This window comes from Protomyctophum bolini (assembly GCF_963924005.1).
Source record: "Protomyctophum bolini genome assembly, chromosome: 16".
NCBI lineage: Eukaryota > Metazoa > Chordata > Actinopteri > Myctophiformes > Myctophidae > Protomyctophum > Protomyctophum bolini.
The window spans coordinates 27,953,450-27,971,800 of record NC_137877.1 but is presented as its reverse complement, the minus strand read 5'-3'; the positions used below and the strand labels follow the sequence as shown (position 1 = coordinate 27,971,800).

General features: G+C 41.6%; 1 protein-coding gene across 6 annotated transcripts in view; it reads left to right on the top strand.

The window, feature by feature from the left end:
* The window catches only part of dip2a (disco-interacting protein 2 homolog A), a 124,089-nt gene that overhangs the window by 91,728 nt on the left and 14,010 nt on the right, over window positions 1–18,351 (top strand). For all 6 annotated transcript variants that reach the window (XM_080786626.1, XM_080786628.1, XM_080786624.1 and 3 more), the window contains 16 exons: window positions 1,264–1,461; window positions 2,006–2,097; window positions 2,591–2,701; window positions 4,675–4,798; window positions 5,488–5,597; window positions 6,039–6,141; window positions 7,023–7,087; window positions 8,460–8,553; window positions 10,307–10,426; window positions 11,055–11,169; window positions 12,589–12,728; window positions 13,203–13,339; window positions 13,461–13,541; window positions 14,685–14,812; window positions 15,548–15,662; window positions 17,042–17,243. In XM_080786626.1, coding sequence (XP_080642752.1) covers window positions 1,264–1,461; window positions 2,006–2,097; window positions 2,591–2,701; window positions 4,675–4,798; window positions 5,488–5,597; window positions 6,039–6,141; window positions 7,023–7,087; window positions 8,460–8,553; window positions 10,307–10,426; window positions 11,055–11,169; window positions 12,589–12,728; window positions 13,203–13,339; window positions 13,461–13,541; window positions 14,685–14,812; window positions 15,548–15,662; window positions 17,042–17,243 — 1,935 coding nt within the window. The remainder of the gene's footprint in view (window positions 1–1,263; window positions 1,462–2,005; window positions 2,098–2,590; window positions 2,702–4,674; window positions 4,799–5,487; window positions 5,598–6,038; window positions 6,142–7,022; window positions 7,088–8,459; window positions 8,554–10,306; window positions 10,427–11,054; window positions 11,170–12,588; window positions 12,729–13,202; window positions 13,340–13,460; window positions 13,542–14,684; window positions 14,813–15,547; window positions 15,663–17,041; window positions 17,244–18,351) is intronic.

The following is an 18,351-nucleotide window of genomic DNA, read 5'->3' as shown; positions in this document are numbered from 1 at the left end:
TAGGCTGGATTGATACACACACAGGGGTGACTGTTTGAGGAAATTGAGCAGCTGTGCCACTTTTGTCACTTCTAATCATATCGGAACATCTTGTTGAAACATTTGAATAGATTGTCAACCCCTCCCTCACCTAGTTTCCTCTTGGCTGTTCACCTTACTGCTTCCGAACCAGAAGCAGCAAAACATGAAAATGAAATAAAAACGTAGCTATGATGACTAAGACTAAATATGTTGACAATTTCGTCAAAAAATAGACTAAAATGTTAGGAATGGACTAGTGGTGAAGAGATTCTGTTCTGAAAATAGGTTATCTACAAGCGGATAGACGATCTACAAGCCAATCTACAAGCCGATCTACAACGCATTGTGAGCTTGTCGGCTATTTTCAGCATGTAATCAAGTGTAAAATCAGCCATTGCGACTCCATCAAGTCCTGGCAAAATATGTTTTAGTCGACTAAATCAACTGTATGTTTAGTCGACTAAAATCTTAATGTTATTTAGTCGACTAAAACTAGACTAACACTAAAACATTTCAGATGACTAATATATGACTAAAACTAAAGGGAACTTTATTCAAAAGACTATGACTAAAACTAAATCAAAACACTGGACAGAAGCTGGGACCGCCTACATGCGTGCACATGAACATGCTTGTTCTTTTTTCTGACATGCTAACCACTTGAGCCCTATATTCTATACTTCTAATATGATGAATTGCGAATAGGATAGGAAAATGTGGACTTCTATTTAACGATTTTGCGAAACATGTTAAAATGTCGGAAAACCGCCCAAAGGACAAGGCCTCAATTGTGATCTTTGGCACCTCTCAAGGAGGATCCCACACCTCACGTTTGGAACCACTGGTATATAATATAGCCCACCTGAGATAAAATTCTACAAATGTCTTCTACTGTAAATCATGACGGTTTTCTGAAAAGCCTATGTTTCTATATCAGTGGTGCTGTATTTGGCCGCCGACCCTCATCTGAACATATGTTGTTCCAGGGACCTCCCAGAAGCAAAGATATGAGTTAAAAATGTTTGCTGTGAAAGAATATATATTCAATGATTTGCATACGTTTTCAGGATCTTTCTAAAATAGCAGATCTACAAGCAGATTGTGCTGCACTATGAGCTTGTGTATTCGCTATTTTTCATCAGCTAACGTTTAATGGTTAAAGTGGTGAAAAGCTAAAGCGACACAGATACGTTCCAGGTCTTAATGGGATAATGTACCTTCCTGTCTCTGTATATCATGTAGTCCAACAGCCAGACCCCAACCAGCCCAAACCCGAGGGCCAGCAGATGAGTTCCCTGGAAGGAGAGCCTCTGGGGGTGGTGACCAACTGGCCCCCCTCCGTGCTGGCTGGCTTGCAACGTTGGGGAGCCACCCATCCCAAAAGCCCCTGTCTGACTGCACTGGACAACTCCGGCAAACCGGTTTACACACTCACTTATGGTAGGTTATCAGTAGATTGTTGTTAATTGCCACTGCCCTCACGATTCAATTCGATTACGATTCACCAGCTAACGATTCGATTCGATTCGATTCGATTCGATTCTACGATGCATTGCGAATATGCATCGCGATGCATCACACTTTTCTATATTCCTGTACAACATGGCAAGTCAATACAAGCACTCAGATATACTGAACAACATATTTCATTTAGAATTGTATGCACAAGTGCATATGCATCCAAATTGTATTATTTATTATACTATAGGCCTACTTTTATGTATCATACAACCAATGTTATTTATTTAATTATCTTATAAATTATATCCACTGTGGTGCCTGGTGTACAATGTACATACACAACGACACACTGTATTTATCTCCATCTCACACACGTTTCTTTCTGACAAGACAGCACAACATTCTATAAATGTCACAGCACTGATGTAGTGATGTTTCAAAGGGCACACAACTTTAGTTCATATAACGTAACGCCCACCGTTGTGTCGTTCATGTATAACTGTGCTACACATTCTCTCTTTAGGTAAACTATGGACCCGCAGTCACAAACTGGCCTACACTCTCCTGAACAAGCTAAGCACCAGGAATGAGCCTTTACTCGTGCCTGGAGACAGAGTAAGTCATGAAATTCTGCATATACAGTATTAATCCAGAATTAATACTATTATATTTGCAGAGTAGTCTCTTCCCCGTCACTCCCCAACGCTTGCTTTTGCGGTGTGATGCCATTGAAATGTATCCGCTCCGTCCTCTCAGTAAAAAATCTACGTGACCTCGCGCTAACTATATTAATAATAATATATAGGCCTGCTGGGCCAAAGCGGACATCATTTATAGTTTCATCCTGCACATTTTTTACTGTATGTAAAAAATACAAATCAAACTACTGCTTGGATCAGTGTCCTTTGTTTCCATGCTGTGTGACTGTTTTCTGCCTTTTATAAGTAAACAACTACAACATGTAGCTGTGTGATTTGGAGCAAGGACCTTGCAACTTTGCTCCAAATGTCTTTGCAAAAAATGCTATTTCTTGTCTTGGGGTTCAGAGGGAAATTACAATGGCCGTGAGACGCGGGCGGTGACGTTGCTTGTCCATATACTCTTGCAGGTTGCACTCGTGATCCCCAACAATGACCCCGTGATGTTCATGGTGGCGTTCTACGGCTGTCTCTTGGCAGAGTTGGTACCCGTGCCCATCGAAGTGCCGCTCACGCGTAAGGTAACCACCCGCAACATTCCTGCACCCCTCGACTCCCCTCCCCTTTTTTTACTCCACTACATGTATTTGAAAACTTTAGTTACTAGTTTATTTGTAGATTCTGATTATCATTACAAAATAATACATTAACCACTTCAGCCCTATACATTTCGGGCCATTTGAAAAGAGCAGATCTACAAGCTCATAATGCGTTGCGATGCCACGCATTGTGAGCTTGTAGATCTGCTATTTTCAAAAGATTTTTATATATTTTTTTATATTTTTTTTATTTGAAAACTTGAAATGAGACATTCTGCATAAAGAGCACTTTCTACTTTAAGTACATTTTGATAACAATACTTTTGTACTTTTACTCAAGTGCATTTTGAATTCCGGACTTTTACTTGGAAGGGCATAGTTCTGTATTTCAGTATTGATACTTTTACCCAAATACAAAATGTGAGTACTTTTTCCACCACTGTCCTTGACACGGATGCTGCCGCCTCACAAGTCCACAGCCAGTCCATTTCCTACTGCAACGTTTTACACCAGGAATTCATGCAACTTCATTGCATTTATTTTACACAGAATGCACAACACAACAGAATCATTGTGTTTCTTTTACTAGGAATGTATGAAATTCATTGCATTTGTCTTGATAGTACCAAATATTCTGTTATATATAGCCAATATGAAGGGCAGCAGTGACCCCTAGTGGAATTATTACATTATTACATTAAATTACGTTATGACTCATTCATGGAAAGATAATACATTATACATCAACTGTGGTTGATTCCAGCATGTGATAATAACTACTTACTGCTACATTTTCTCTTATCCCATGATTTTGCAACCCATTTTTTCCACCCGGTGGCAATTATCTAATGTAATCCTGGGCTCTCTCTGCCAACCTGGGGAGTGCAACGGACTGACCTCATGCTTCCTTCTATGCATGAGGAGTCCAAGCCGCTTCTTTTCACCTGACAGGGGGGAGTTTCCTTGGTTGGACGAGCGTGTGGAAGGAACACATTATTCCAACCAGTTCCTTTCCCCTACATCAGGTGCCCTGGCTGGCCAGTGGGAGGAAGTTTGGCGACCAGGATTACTGCATGTTCTTTGTGAGGGTAGGGGACAGGGGAGAACATTCAACATGCATAACTACTTAAGGTGACCTATGGTCATGAAGTGTAGGTCAAAGAATACAAGAATGGATAATATATGTATATATAAAAGTCTGAAATGGTCAAATCTTCTTGATGAGTTGTGAGTTTGTATACTATATCAGCCATTTTCTTGCTATCCGCTATTTTTTACAGCAGATCAAATTGAAATGTGTAGTGCATCTCAGATCCTGGATTTCAGCTCCTGCTGTGACTGGGCTTTGAGGCTCAGCAGTGTAGTCTTTTAATAGTGACTTCACCGTTTCACCTGCTGTTGCTTTGATGTCTCTTGAGGTGTCATCATTCCTTCTCTCTCTCTGTTTCTCTCTCTCTCTCTGATGCTGTTTTTGAAACCGTGACTTATAGAGCATGTGCATGCATGAAGTGAGTGGCAAATCGAGTTTAACGCTGTTTAGCGTTGTTGCAATCAGATATTTTTTGTGGCTTTCGCCTTCATTAATCTTTTTAGAGGGATAGGTATTAGGTATACAGTAGGCTGACAAGAAATGGGGAGATAGATGGGGGGGTGACATGCAGTAAAGGCCGTCGGGATCTGGAGTCGAACCCGTGGCACACTGCCAGACTGGATTATCAGCCAAGGTACGCCAGCCGTCCGGGCCAGATAGGACTTTTCTGTTTATGTATGGGCGTCAAGGCCAAAAAGTAGGGGGGTTTTTTGCCACTCAGTAAGCGTTCCCACATAACGTCCAGGTATGATGATGATGACACCATACCCTCTGTACTGCCTGCATTGTTTTTGCACACCTCTATATTTTGAGTTCCACCAGAATCCAAAAAAATCCATGGCTTCTTTTTGCTTTGGTCCTGCAGGATGCAGGAAGTCAGCAGATCGGCTTCCTCTTGGGCAGCTGTGGCGTAACGTTGGCTCTGACCACCGATGCTTGTCAGAAAGGCCTGCCCAAAGCACAGACGGGGGAGGTCGCTACGTTCAAAGGTACCGTGCGTTTTGATTTCCTTTCTGGGTTTTAGCCTCGTCGTGCTGTAGTTGTTCTGGGGTTATGTCTTGTCTCTGAAATGTGTCCTCTGCATTTAATCCACCCTAACTATTATAGGCAGCAGTGGGAAAAGTACTCACATGTGTTACTTAAGTAAAAGTATCAATACTCCAATGTAGAAATACTCTGTTGCAAGTAAAAGTCCAGAATTAAAAATTGACTTGAGTAAAAGTGTGCAGAATGTCCCATTTCACAGGTTCAAAATGTATAGAAACTTGTAGATCTGCTATTTTCAAATCGAAATCGCCAAAATGTGTTTTGTAATAATAATCCAAAATCTACAAAGTAACTAGTAGCTAATGTTTTCAAATAATTGTAGTGGAGTAAAAGTACAATATTTGCCTCTAAGATGTAGTGGAGTAGAAGTAAAAGTATTTGCAATTGTAAATACTCAAATAAACTGCAAATACCTCAAAATGGTACTTAAATACAGTACTTCAGTAAATGTGCTTCCTTTCCACCACTGCTATTAGGAGCAGTGGGGAAGTGCCATTACTGTAATGTGGCGCCCAGCGAGCATTCAGGGCCTTGGGCGACGGCCGATACTGCTTTTCAACGTGGACCACTGTGTACTGTGTAGTGTAACTGTTGAATGTGTGTGTGTGTGTGTGTGTGTGGTCCGTTGCAGGGTGGCCACGTTTGCTGTGGTTTGTCACAGATGGGAAGCACGTTGTGAAGCCCCCCAAAGACTGGTACCCTCAAATCCGGGAAGCCACCAATGATATCGCCTATGTAGAGGTTAGTGCAGTGTGTTTTACTGATTAGGCCTTTGGTGTAGAAGTTTGATCTTTTATTAATAAACAGATTTATTTTTACCTATACATTTATCACAAAGAGTTGCTCATTGACATACGTACTATATGACCGTAATGACGCCAGCAAAGCCCACTTCAAAAAATAACCGGCTAGCAGTATTATTTGTTTATTTATATCCAGTCTGTTTGCTTTGTTTTAATGGTTGTACTGATAAGATTATGCCTTGTACAGTATCTGGTTCAGAATCGCATGTCCAGTTTGGGTTTAGTAGCTGAAATGTAGCTTTTATCTGGATTACATCATTGTGAGCTCAGGCTGTAGTGTTTGGCAGGTCACTGTCAGTTGAATGGATGCGTAGTAGTGTTTACTTAAGTTATCTATGCATTGTGATATGAATACGTAGTTTTTTTCCCTTATATCCAGTATAAGACCAGCAAGGAAGGCAGCACGATGGGGATCACCGTGTCCCATTCCGCCATGCTGTCTCACTGTCAAACCCTCACACAGGCCTGCGGATACACTGAAGGTGAGCAGGGGGACACTGTGTGCCTGTTTCCAAATTAGCCCTGCTTCATTCTGCGCATGCGCTGTGCGCTGTGCATTCACCAATATGCAGGTGGGAATTAGTTGCATAATCTTACCTACAGTACATCACCCACTTTCCCTTCACCTAACGGTGCAGGTCTCCTAGGGCTTTTTGTAATAATGACTATGCAGCGAAGGTGAAATGGAGGTGAAATGTTCAAAATATAGCAGATCTGCAGGCTGACAACGCATCGCGGCGTCACATTGAATCCTGTCTCTCACCTGTGGTCATATTATAGTAGATGTATGGTGCCTGTGTGGTAACCAATCATGGTTGCAATTACACTGTACCTCGTTTGACCAAGACCACTTGTCTCACAGTTGCAAATAAATTAAGTTGTGAATGGAAACCACAGCAGCACAGTGAAAAGCACATTATGTTTGGAATATAGGTTTGTTATCATTCCAGTTCAAGTGTAACTGTTAAGCTGGCTGCGTCTCCAAGCGCCAGACCTAGGTTATCTCTACTGAGAGAGAGAGAGAGAGAGAGAGAACATAAAGACACATATTTTCCCCATGTGTCCCAGATTCACCCTAAATAACTCCTGACTGCATTAGAATCCCACAGAGATTCTCCAGACCTGTTTCCGAGGCTTGGTTTGGTTCTTGACTCATTTACATTACTATCAAGGTCAAGCCTTTCTTCTTTGGGGATTACGTTTGCCGTAGAATAATGAGAGCATGCAAGTGAAACTGTGCTAGTAAAGAATAGCAGTGAGTGTGTGCTGCTGGGTACATTGTAACTGGGTCTTGTTTCCATATCTTAAGATTAACACCCCTTTATCCTCTTTGACCTGACCAAACTCTCTTTTTGACTTTCAGCTGAGACAATAACCAACGTCCTTGACTTCAAGAGAGACGCGGGATTATGGCACGGCGTCCTTACTGTGAGTGGTCCAATGCTCTCTGTTAATACTGATAGGCTGCTTGTTTGATTAGACGGAGAAGAGAGAGGGATATCCATTCTCATTTTCCAGATAGGGACATGTTGCCCATTGACCTTATACAGACCACGGCCATCTTGCCATTAAGTTAATGGCAGGGTGGCAACTAACCGCAATTTGCCTTTGACAGCCCATTCATCCAAACAGAAAATTCAAACTCACCAACATTGCAGCTGAACGAAAAGCTTGAATTATCCTCTTTCTATCTGTAAAGTGTTTAGTTCATAAAAATCCACCGTAGACATGTTATGAGCTACTTTCTGTCAAGAAATTCCTTGTCAGAGTTTGGAAGCGCTCACTTTCAGCAAAGCAATGTCTTGCTGCATCTTGCATTATGTGCAAATTCAGTGTGCTTCTGGCACACTTCATATTTATATTTCAGGATTGTTCAAACAGTCTTCAAACAGTATAGTGAGAACCTCCGCTAGAGGTTGTCTTTACCGAAGGAAGGGCCTCAGTTTTGCATACTGTATGTTTTTGCATATGGAGGGAATTTACAAAGGAGCCAGCCATCTGTGTGTGTGTGTGTGTGTGTGTGTGTGTGTGTGTGTGTGTGTGTGTGTGTGTGTGTGTGTTTTCATTATTTAGTTATACTGTAGTCATAATTGATTAGTTGTTTAAGCCCCTAGTTAATTTCATTGGTTCAGGCGCTACATATCTGGACAGTTTTGCGTACGTTGCCAGTTCGCTAGGAAATGGTGTTAGGCTTTAAACAGAGTGGAAAGCATTGATGATAAACACATGGGAAAGCTGTCTTGTCAAATCAATCAATTGTATGTATCTGCAAAAAGGCACAGCCTACTTATAATTGCTTTTTCAATATACCAGCAGAAACAACAAATAAGTACATGGATAGATATTCTACGATACAGTTACTAAATAGGACATTTTACAGCACATACCGTAAATATTTTCTCTCAAAATGTGACAGCAGTTAGTGATGGCACAAAATGTGTGTTTTCAGTACGCCAGTGATGTAGTAATCCTGGGTACAATACATACACCCTGCTTTTGCCACACTTTTAGGAACCTAACTGTCTATGCCACTTGTTCTTAATGTGGGTTCCCCCAGGGGCCTTCGAAGAGTTCCCAGGGTTAGGATTAGGTGAAATGACTAATACTTATGAACCAAATGGATCCTTACGGGTCTTTAACTCCGAGAGTGTACAGCTTGAATATGTGGTTCCATTTTTCCACAGTGTAGACTTGGGGTCCTTGAAATGAAAAGGGTTGAGCATCGCTGGCCAATGCTAATGTCCCCTGTGTGGAGTCATGTACTGTAATGAGTGCTGTTGTTTGTGTGTTTGCATTGCAGAGTGTGATGAACCGGATGCATGTAATCAGCATTCCTTACTCCTTGATGAAAGTCAACCCCTTGTCCTGGATACAGAAAGTGCACACGTACAAAGGTGAGGAGAGCCAGGCAACATCAGTATATCATCTTTTAAACCACTTCTGAAAGAGTTATACTCTTGTATGTGTGTTTTTACTTGTTTTGTGAAGTTATGTGATGCTCTTTGTTTCTTTTAAACGATGTTTAGTTCATTTATTTGCTTTTTACAGTACTTTATTGTTTTGTAAAGCACTTTGTAACTCCGTTTCAAAAACTGCTTAATAAATTATAATTTATTATTAGTATTATATATTTTTTTATTACTATTATTTTTATTTTTACAGTAAATTCCTCAGTGTTATATAGCCGACACGTTGGGAGCTTATAGATCGGTTGTATGACACCATCGTACAGTGGCGTATACATTAAAGCATTACTTGGTGTTGTCACCATCCATGTTATAAAGTAATCGTGAGCATTTTACTGTCCTCTTCTCTGTCCCACTTTCTCATCAACTTTGTCTTAAGCCATATTTCAGTACCCCAAATCTTGGCCACTCGCTCACTCAACTCAAGCATGGCGGTGTTATGGTGAAATTTGGTGACCTGATGAAATATGTGACCATCTTGTCACACAACTTACAGTACATGGAGGTCTTTAAATACGTGGCCTGAATACCGCTAGTGTTGAACTCTGCTAATAAACAAACTGCGACAATTTACGTTCGGACACTGACATTATGTGATTGTCACATATTTCAGCAGGTCACCAATTTCACCGTAACACCACCATGCTGGAGTGACCGAGTGAGTGAGCGAGTGGCTGAGATTTTGGGTATTGGAATTTGGCTTTAGGCTCCTGTCATGGAGTTCAGCACAAAATTATTGTTCATTATTTTTCATTTGACTTCTATGTTGGCGATTGGTTGTTGTGCGGCTCAGTGGGTGTGCAGTGGTACATATACTGGTACTCTGGAGCCGTTCTCGCCATTGGACCTGATCGGATAGACGAGAGTGTTGAAGTGATTTCTCTTGTTTTCAGTCACTGATCTCTCACACGGTCTTATCTTCATCAGATGTGCATGAGGGCACTGAGGGCTGAGTGGAGGAAGCTCGCTATCTTGAATGACACTGGGCTCCAGTTTGAACAGAGTGCACTCACCTGTTATGAATGACACTGGGCTCCAGTTTGAACAGAGTGCACTCACCTGTTATGAATGACACTGGGCTCCAGTTTGAACAGAGTGCACTCACCTGTTATGCCTGATATTATGTACTTGGTTGCACATTGTGGCACGCACCGAAAATAGCCAGTATTGTGAGTGTGTAGATCTGCTATTTTCGGTTTGCAACCAGGTAATCAGAGGAGTTGCATGGCGACCCATTGGTGTGGTTTGGGCTTAAGCATGTACTGTAATGACCGGGCCAGTGATTCCCAAACATTGTAGCTCCAAACCCAAAAGAGAAATGTGGTACCTCTCTGGGACCCACTAGTGAAAATACCCACTCTATAACTTAAGCTCATATCATGTCGCGATACAATGTGCTGTGAGCTTGTAGATCTGCTAGCCTATATATATACTGTATATATGGAATTTCTTTGATTTAGTTTTTATGATTTGTTTATTTTGTTGTTTCTGAAAACATTTTGAAAGCGAAAAAAGGGATATTTATTTGTGACCCTTAAATTTGGTCCGTGACCAATAATGGGTCCCAACCCAATGTTTGGGTAACACTGATATAGAGAAGACTGCTGTATTGATCGATCTCTCTCTCTCTCTCTCTCTCTCTGTCTCTCTGTCTCTCTCTCACACCGTGGTGCGCGCACAGCGCGGGTAGCCGTGGTGAAGTCGAGGGACATGCACTGGTCGTTGCTGGCGCAGAGAGACCAGCGGGATCTCAGCCTGAGCTCGCTGCGCATGCTGATTGTAGCGGACGGAGCCAACCCCTGTGAGTGGACCAAATTGTTCAACTAGCCGATCTACATCAACATGTTGTGAGCTTGTAGATCGGCTGTTCGAACTATTCAAAAATGGGTTTTTTTCCAGAAATAGTAAAAAAGACGAATACGTGTATGGATAAGGGGTATAGAGCGTCGCATTGCCGCCCCCTTCCAGAACGACGAGGGCACCAGGAAATAATTCCCTGTTCATTTCCCCCAAAGACCTTAAAAGCCTCGTACAAAGCCAACAGCCGAGTTGACAAATCATGACAATAAACATATTTTTGGGCCGAACAAATGATTGATTAGAAAGAAGAAAAACAACAAAAAGTGTTGTATCCTGCCCTTTTTCGTCTAAATAGTGCCCCTAGTGCTCCCCAGTCCCAACATTGAGAATCAGCTCTCACATCTCCATGCATGGTTCATTCCAAACCCCAACGGTCAAAACCTCACCGACAACCTTTATTGATTCAGATTTTTATGTGTGTGGGTGGCTTTGTTTTTTGTGTATATGTGTGTCTGATTGACTGCAATTGCACTGTGTTTGTGTGTGTGTGTGTGTGTGTGTGTGTGTGTGTGTGTGTGTGTGTGTGTGTGTGTGTGTGTGTGTGTGTGCGCGTTCGCACATGACAACAGGGTCAATATCCTCCTGCGATGCCTTCCTCAACGTGTTCCAGTCACGTGGGTTGCGGCCGGAGGTGATCTGTCCATGTGCCAGCTCTTCAGAAGCCATGACTGTCGCCATCCGGAGGTAAGCTGCCGCTACTGCACCGCGTTAAAAACAACCCTCCAGATGATCAGTGCTCTTGCACTGCGCTGTTGTGTCGCCTTCGCAAAATTATTTTTCATTATTTTTCATTTGACTTCTATATTGGCGATTGGTTGTTGTGAGGCTCAGTGGGTGTGCAGTGGTATACTAGTACTCTGGAGCCGTTCTCGCCATTGGACCTGATCTGATAGATGAGAGTGTTAAAGTGATTTCTCTCACTGATCTCTCACACGTCTCATCAGTGCTCTTGCACTGCGCTGTTGCGTCGCCTTTGCAACATCAGCTCATTGGATCATTTAGGGTCAGGGTGATTGATGTTGTTGTTTTTGCCAGGCGCTTTGTTTTACTTCTTCAGCTCAATGATTCCACTCTAGTTCCATACGTTTTTGCTCTTTCAGTTGATTAAGGACATGACAACGGTGGTAAGGAGGGAACAAAATACTCTTGCATATCAGTGCATAATTGCATATCATATTTAATATATATATATATGCTTTGGTTGAATTGTATGCCTTTGAACACACCCATAATTACTGACTTTCAGCCTGATTTTGTTGGACTGGTGTGCACATACATGTTTATATAGAGCCTGAAAGTAGAGAACTATTCCTAGTCCCCAGAGGGACAGATAGTGTAGCCAAGAAGACACACCAAGGTTGGAAATGTTCCTACCCAAAGCTAACCTGACGCTGCCAGATCCAAAAAGCTTGCTACACAAATTTGTTTAACAGCTTATTGGGATCTGGGATCGCGGAAGCAAATTCGATGACAGGGCTGTTCCTTTTTTTCAAGATACATGGTAGATGATTGGATGGTAGCGTCTGTCTATCACCGTGTGGGCGTGCAAACACAACCAATCATATTGACGTGTCTATATAGCTTCACATCCGGTTTCCCACATATCCCACGCTGATTGGTTCGGTATGGGTCGGATCTGTGTTAGCTCAACCCCCTCAGAGATCCCAGATCCAAATAAGCTGTGAAACAAATTTGTGTAGCAAGCTTTTTGGATCTGGCAGCGTCAGGTTAACCCAAAGCACCCGTTGTCCAAAGCCTGACTCTGACCCAAGTTTAGGTTGACTCCACTAGTGAGTCGGCACGGTAAATCATATAAAGCACTGTTTTCCAAACAGTGGGTCGGGCATCCTTTGGGTGGGTCCCTTAATTTTTTGTTTTTTGTTTTTAATTATTATAATTTCAAAACATTTTCAAAACACATTCCCCAAAACGTTTCCATGAATTAATACCACATTAAAAGACTTTTCTAAGTAATTTTTGTGAATAAATGAAAGCTAAATCTAGGGTCCCGCCGGGGGAATGTCTAATATCTCTATTGGGGTCACGGGGCTAAAACGTTTGGGAACCACTGATCACAAAGTACTTCTTCTTGGTGTCCTGCAGACCGCCAGAGATGGGCGTCCCTCCTCCGGGGAAGGCGGTGCTGTCTATGGGTGGGCTGAGCCACAGTGTGATCCGCGTGGACACGGAGGAGAAGCTCTCTGTCCTCACGGTTCAGGATGTGGGACAGGTCATGCCTGGAGGTACAGTACGGCTGAATGCACAGCTTGTTGTGCTGATGTTCAATCTGCACTCGCAGGCAGTGAGAGAATGCCAAACATTATTTTGACATGTGTTACTTCTCCATTTATCGCCCCCGTGATTTATAAATTACATCATGTACGGACGGGTGCAACAGTTAAGAATCTGGGCATGTCATTATACTGTAAAAATATAAAATAAAAAAAAAAAAAAATATTTGCATGCACACACATTGCATGCAATACAGTGCATCACATCACTATGCATTTCAGCTTGTAGCTGATCTACAGCAAATCTAAAGCTATTTTTGCACGACATAAAATTCGTTCTTTAATTAAGTGGTTAACTAACTATAAACGATGTTGATTATGTTGTTTTTGCATCAAAAATACAAAAATGATGAATTTATCCAAAAGTAATTGAGAGAATAATCGCTAACTGCCCTAATGTTATCAATGGCGGTGCGCCCCCTGCAGCCTTGGTGTGCGTGGTGCGGGTGGAGGGGACCCCCTACCTCTGCCAGACGGACGAGGTGGGTGAGATCTGTGTGAGCTCAGGAAGCACTGGTGTCGCCTACTACGGCCTCCCCGGCATGACCAAGAATGTCTTTGAGGTTAGTCTGTCCATCTTCTTCATAGCCTCTAGTTACTGTAGACCAAAGATCTGCACGCGTACGGGCACGTGCATGCTCACGTGCAAGGCTTTGTTGTAATTGAGTACTGTGTTTGTTGCAGACCATCCCAGTAACGTTGTCTGGAGTTCCAATCAGCGACAGGCCGTTCACCAGGACTTCGCTACTTGGCTTCGTTGGACCCGTCAGTTCACTTTTATTATTCTGTTCATCTTCATCACTGTGCATCTCTGTCCTCTGTTCTTGACCAGCTCTCTCATGCTAGATCAAACACATGAAAATAGCATCCTTATCCTACATATGTCATAATAAGTCAACATTCAGTGAAAATAGCACCTCTACAAACTCACTTGATCAACTATTTTCACTATTTGATGTACTAAGAAGTATATAGCCAGGATTTAAGAGGTTATATAAACACATCAAGATCTTCTGGTCGTAATGTATGGTCAAGGACATACCCGCTCAAGGATCAGACAGTAATTAGGGATAAAATTAAACATTGTTTAGTGCTTTCTTTTCAGTTTTGGGGCCCAGCAGTTTTATATCCGTTCGTCTAAAACTCTGCTTCATAATGAACCAGATTTATTTTACAATACCAGTACCTACCTGTGCTATTACTGCCAATGCTATTTCAGCCTAGTAACTTTTTCAAAACAAATGATTTTTCTTTTTTTTCTGAAAGAGGGCATGTTCAGCAGAAATAGCAGCAAAGTATGGTTAATATAGCCCTTTGTAAAATAATACAATATTGTTACATGCTGTCTTTGTACTGTCACTGTACAAAGTCTGTAGGTGAACTCATCGGTTTTGATATTGATCTGTGCCTACAGTAGTTCCCAAACTTTAAATAATTCACATAAAATGGTAACCGAAAAGAAACATTGTATTACATATTATTGTCTTCAAATGGACCGGTTTCATAGCAGGCATTTTGTCATAGATATTAAACGCAGCTGAACATTAATTCCGAGTCTTTTTGTTTAATGTAGGTGTTTCTGTGTGCCAGTATTAAGTTAACTGTACAAGAAGGCCCAAGCCGGCACACAGCAGCACCTCAATGAAATGGACTCACAATTAGTTATTACCTTCAGCTGCATTAACTACTGTACCCTGGTATCTCTACTGACGCATAACAAAGCAAAAAAACAACGTCCTGCTATTTTCACTATTTGTCGTACACCAAAGTGATATCTACTGTATGACTCGACCAAATGTCCACTGTGAAACGGAAACGGGTCCATACTGTATTTGGTTCACTGTAGAGTTGACACCCACACGTCACATTGTAACCATTTGACCTCATCATGTGCCGTACTGTAAGCAGGACAACCTGGTGTTCGTTGTGGGGAAGATGGACGGGCTGATGGTGGTGAGTGGGCGGAGACACAACGCTGACGACGTGGTCGCCACGGCACTGGCGGTGGAACCCATGAAGTTTGTTTACAGGGGGAGGTGAGGAGGACGTTTAAAAACTATTGTTAGATGTTTCCATGTACAACTTCAGACTGTCACTATTCATCTACTATTTTCAGGCACTGCTAAAGCAGACCGCACATGTATCCATGTCTCGTGTATCCAGATTTCACAATCTCTGAATGCTATATAGGGTGCGTTCGGAAATGCGCACCGGGAATGTGGTCAGTTTGTTGAGTGTGGTGGGCGGTGATGTCACAGAGTGCGTTCAGTGTGCCTTATTTACGAACGACCACAGCTGTGACGCATTCACACTGGACAACCCCAGCTTCAGGGTAGGGTCGCTCAGTGCGGGCACTCGGCACACCCGGTGCGCAGCGCACTGGATTTTCGAACGACAACGCACCGAGTGCACTGTATAAACGAACAACAAGAGAGCACACCAGTGCATTCAGGGCGCATTTCCGAACGCACCCATATAGTCTGGAGCTACGTACATCTCCCGAAATCCGATCCACAAAAATACATTTTAAAATGTCTTTGGAGCTTATTTTTTTATTTCCATTTCTGCTAAGCAGCAAGCTATATATGCTTAGATGATTTCTATTAATATTAGGATACATATATCATTGTTTAACATTGTTGCCAGCGATTAACAGCAAGATTCACCCAGTTTTAACCATTGCTAACCAAAAGCTACAGTAGCATACTGTACTGAAATGATGAGTTCCAATTGGACTGCTGTAGTGTAATGTACTGTGCTTTCCATTCCAGGATAGCAGTGTTTTCTGTGGCTGTGCTTCATGACGAGAGGATTGTTGTGGTGGCCGAACAGAGACCAGACGCCTCTGAAGAAGACAGCTTTCAGTGGATGAGTCGTGTACTTCAGGTAATGCACCGACCCTCTGTAACAGTTTAACAGACACCCTGCGTCCTCATTTTCAATGTCTGCCCTCTCTTTAGCCTAAGACTTTAAGCTTAAGTTATGGGCATCTGCTAGCTAGAGCCTCTGTAGTCTATGAGGTACATTACATAATGGTATAGCTCCTAGCTTGTTTTTGCTTATATATTTTCACTTCAGTAAATGGTTCCCAATTTGTACATTTTGTTATACTGTTAGCAACAGTATAACAACATTTACAAATTCATTGTAATTGACCACACAGAGACAAATTCCTGGTACCTAGCAAAACATATTCTAAAGCAGAAATGGACCACAATAATACATAACAAAACATTGATGTGTTTATGTAAAATCAATAAACCAGGCAGAATTGAGTACACAAGAAGACATTTTCACCTCAAAAAGTGAAAGGACTAACTTGGATAACTGGAGTCCCACGAGATGGCAACTGCCACCACCTAGTGTTCGCATTTAACTTCAAATTCAGTTATTTTATGCATATTATCTACCTCTGAACGTTTCTTTGTACAGTAGATTAATCAGACTTTCGATCGGTGCTGAGTGCACGTAACATCTGACATACAGGTACATGTCATGGATATTATTTTTTATGCTACTGTATGTTGATGAATGGATCCAATGGTAAAAAGTCTACTGGACTTTTTTGTGCCTATCCTTTTAGACCAGTGGTTTTCAAACCTATATCTATTTCCATTATTTATTCAGCTTCGGAGCCACGGACCACCATTTGATGAGATTTAGCCTCTCAGACCCAAAACTTAGAATATTTTGTTGTCATTTGTCCACACTTCCATGATGTACGTATTGATGTGGTACCATAAGGAGAGATAACAGGCAAAACCTTGATCATAATAACAATTGTTTTAAAATGTATAATGCCGATTTGAACTGTAGTTGATTTTAAGATGGCGTGTCCATTGTCTTAAATCAGAGTAATTAATGAGTAACACTGAGTAACACATGACAATAAAGTTGAACTTGAACACTGTATCTATATATTGTCCTCTCTTCACCCTAGGCCATAGACAGTATCCATCAGGTAGGGGTGTACTGTATCTTTATATTGTCCTCTCTTCACCCCAGGCCATAGACAGTATCCATCAGGTAGGGGTGTACTGTATCTTTATATTGTCCTCTCTTCACCCCAGGCCATAGACAGTATCCATCAGGTAGGGGTGTACTGTATCTTTATATTGTCCTCTCTTCACCCCAGGCCATAGACAGTATCCATCAGGTAGGGGTGTACTGTATCTTTATATTGTCCTCTCTTCTCCCCAGGCCATAGACAGTATCCATCAGGTAGGGGTGTACTGTATCTTTATATTGTCCTCTCTTCACCCCAGGCCATAGACAGTATCCATCAGGTAGGGGTGTACTGCTTGGCGCTGGTCCCTGCCAACACGCTGCCCAAGGCCCCGCTGGGTGGCATTCACATCTCCGAGACCAAGCAGCGCTTCCTGGAGGGGGCTCTGCATCCCTGCAACGTACTCATGTGCCCCCACACCTGTGTCACCAACCTGCCCAAGCCACGCCAAAAACAGCCAGGTACGTAACGTCACTCACACTTGTGTCACCAATCTTCTCAAGCCATGGCAAAAACAGCCAGGTACGTGTAAAGTACTGTACTTAATTAGAATTTTTAGGTACTTTTAATTTACTGGAGTATTTCCAATTTTCTCTCCTTTTTTGTTACTTCTACTACTAAAAGATTATTATACATTTGAATAATTTAAATGGGACATTCTGCACAATTAGTACTTTTACTTTAAGTACATTTTAAAGCCAATACTTTGGTACTTTTATTGATACTTTTACTTTACAATATGTGTCCGTGGAAAGACTTGGCCTCGTCTGTGGCAAATTCTATAGTTTTTATTCACCATTATAATGTCTTTATTTTGATACCCAATTACTGAAGTTTTTTAATCTTTTCCATGAGGAGGGTAATGCAGTGCCGGTTCTAGGCCTTTTGAGGCCCTAGGCAACATATTATACAGAGCCCAAAATGTTTATAAACAAATCACAAATGTTTATAAACAAATCACAAATATTTATAAACAAATCACAAATGTTTATAAACAAATACCAAAATGTTTATAAACAAATCCCAAATCCCTTGGTCCTACCCCCCCGACCATGAGACTTACTACAGGTAAACTGGTAGTGGTCCTACCCCCCCCATGAGACTTACAAATCCCAAATGTTTATAAACAAATCCCAAATGTTTATAAACAAATCCCAAATGTTTGTAAACAAATCCCAAATGTTTATAAACAAATCACAAATGTTTATAAACAAATCACAAATGTTTATAAACAAATACCAAATGTTTATAAACAAATACCAAAATGTTTATAAACAAATCCCAAATCCCTTGGTCCTACCCCCCCGACCATGAAACTGGTAGTGGTCCTACCCCCCCCATGAGACTTACAAATCCCAAATGTTTATAAACAAATCCCAAATGTTTGTAAACAAATCCCAAATGTTTATAAACAAATCCCAAAATGTTTATAAATAAATCACAAATGTTTATAAACAAATCACAAATGTTTATAAAAAAATACCAAAATGTTTATAAACTAATCCCAAATCCCTTGGTCCTACCCCCCCGACCAAGTAATGCAACACCACCGGTGCAAGCGGGTACACA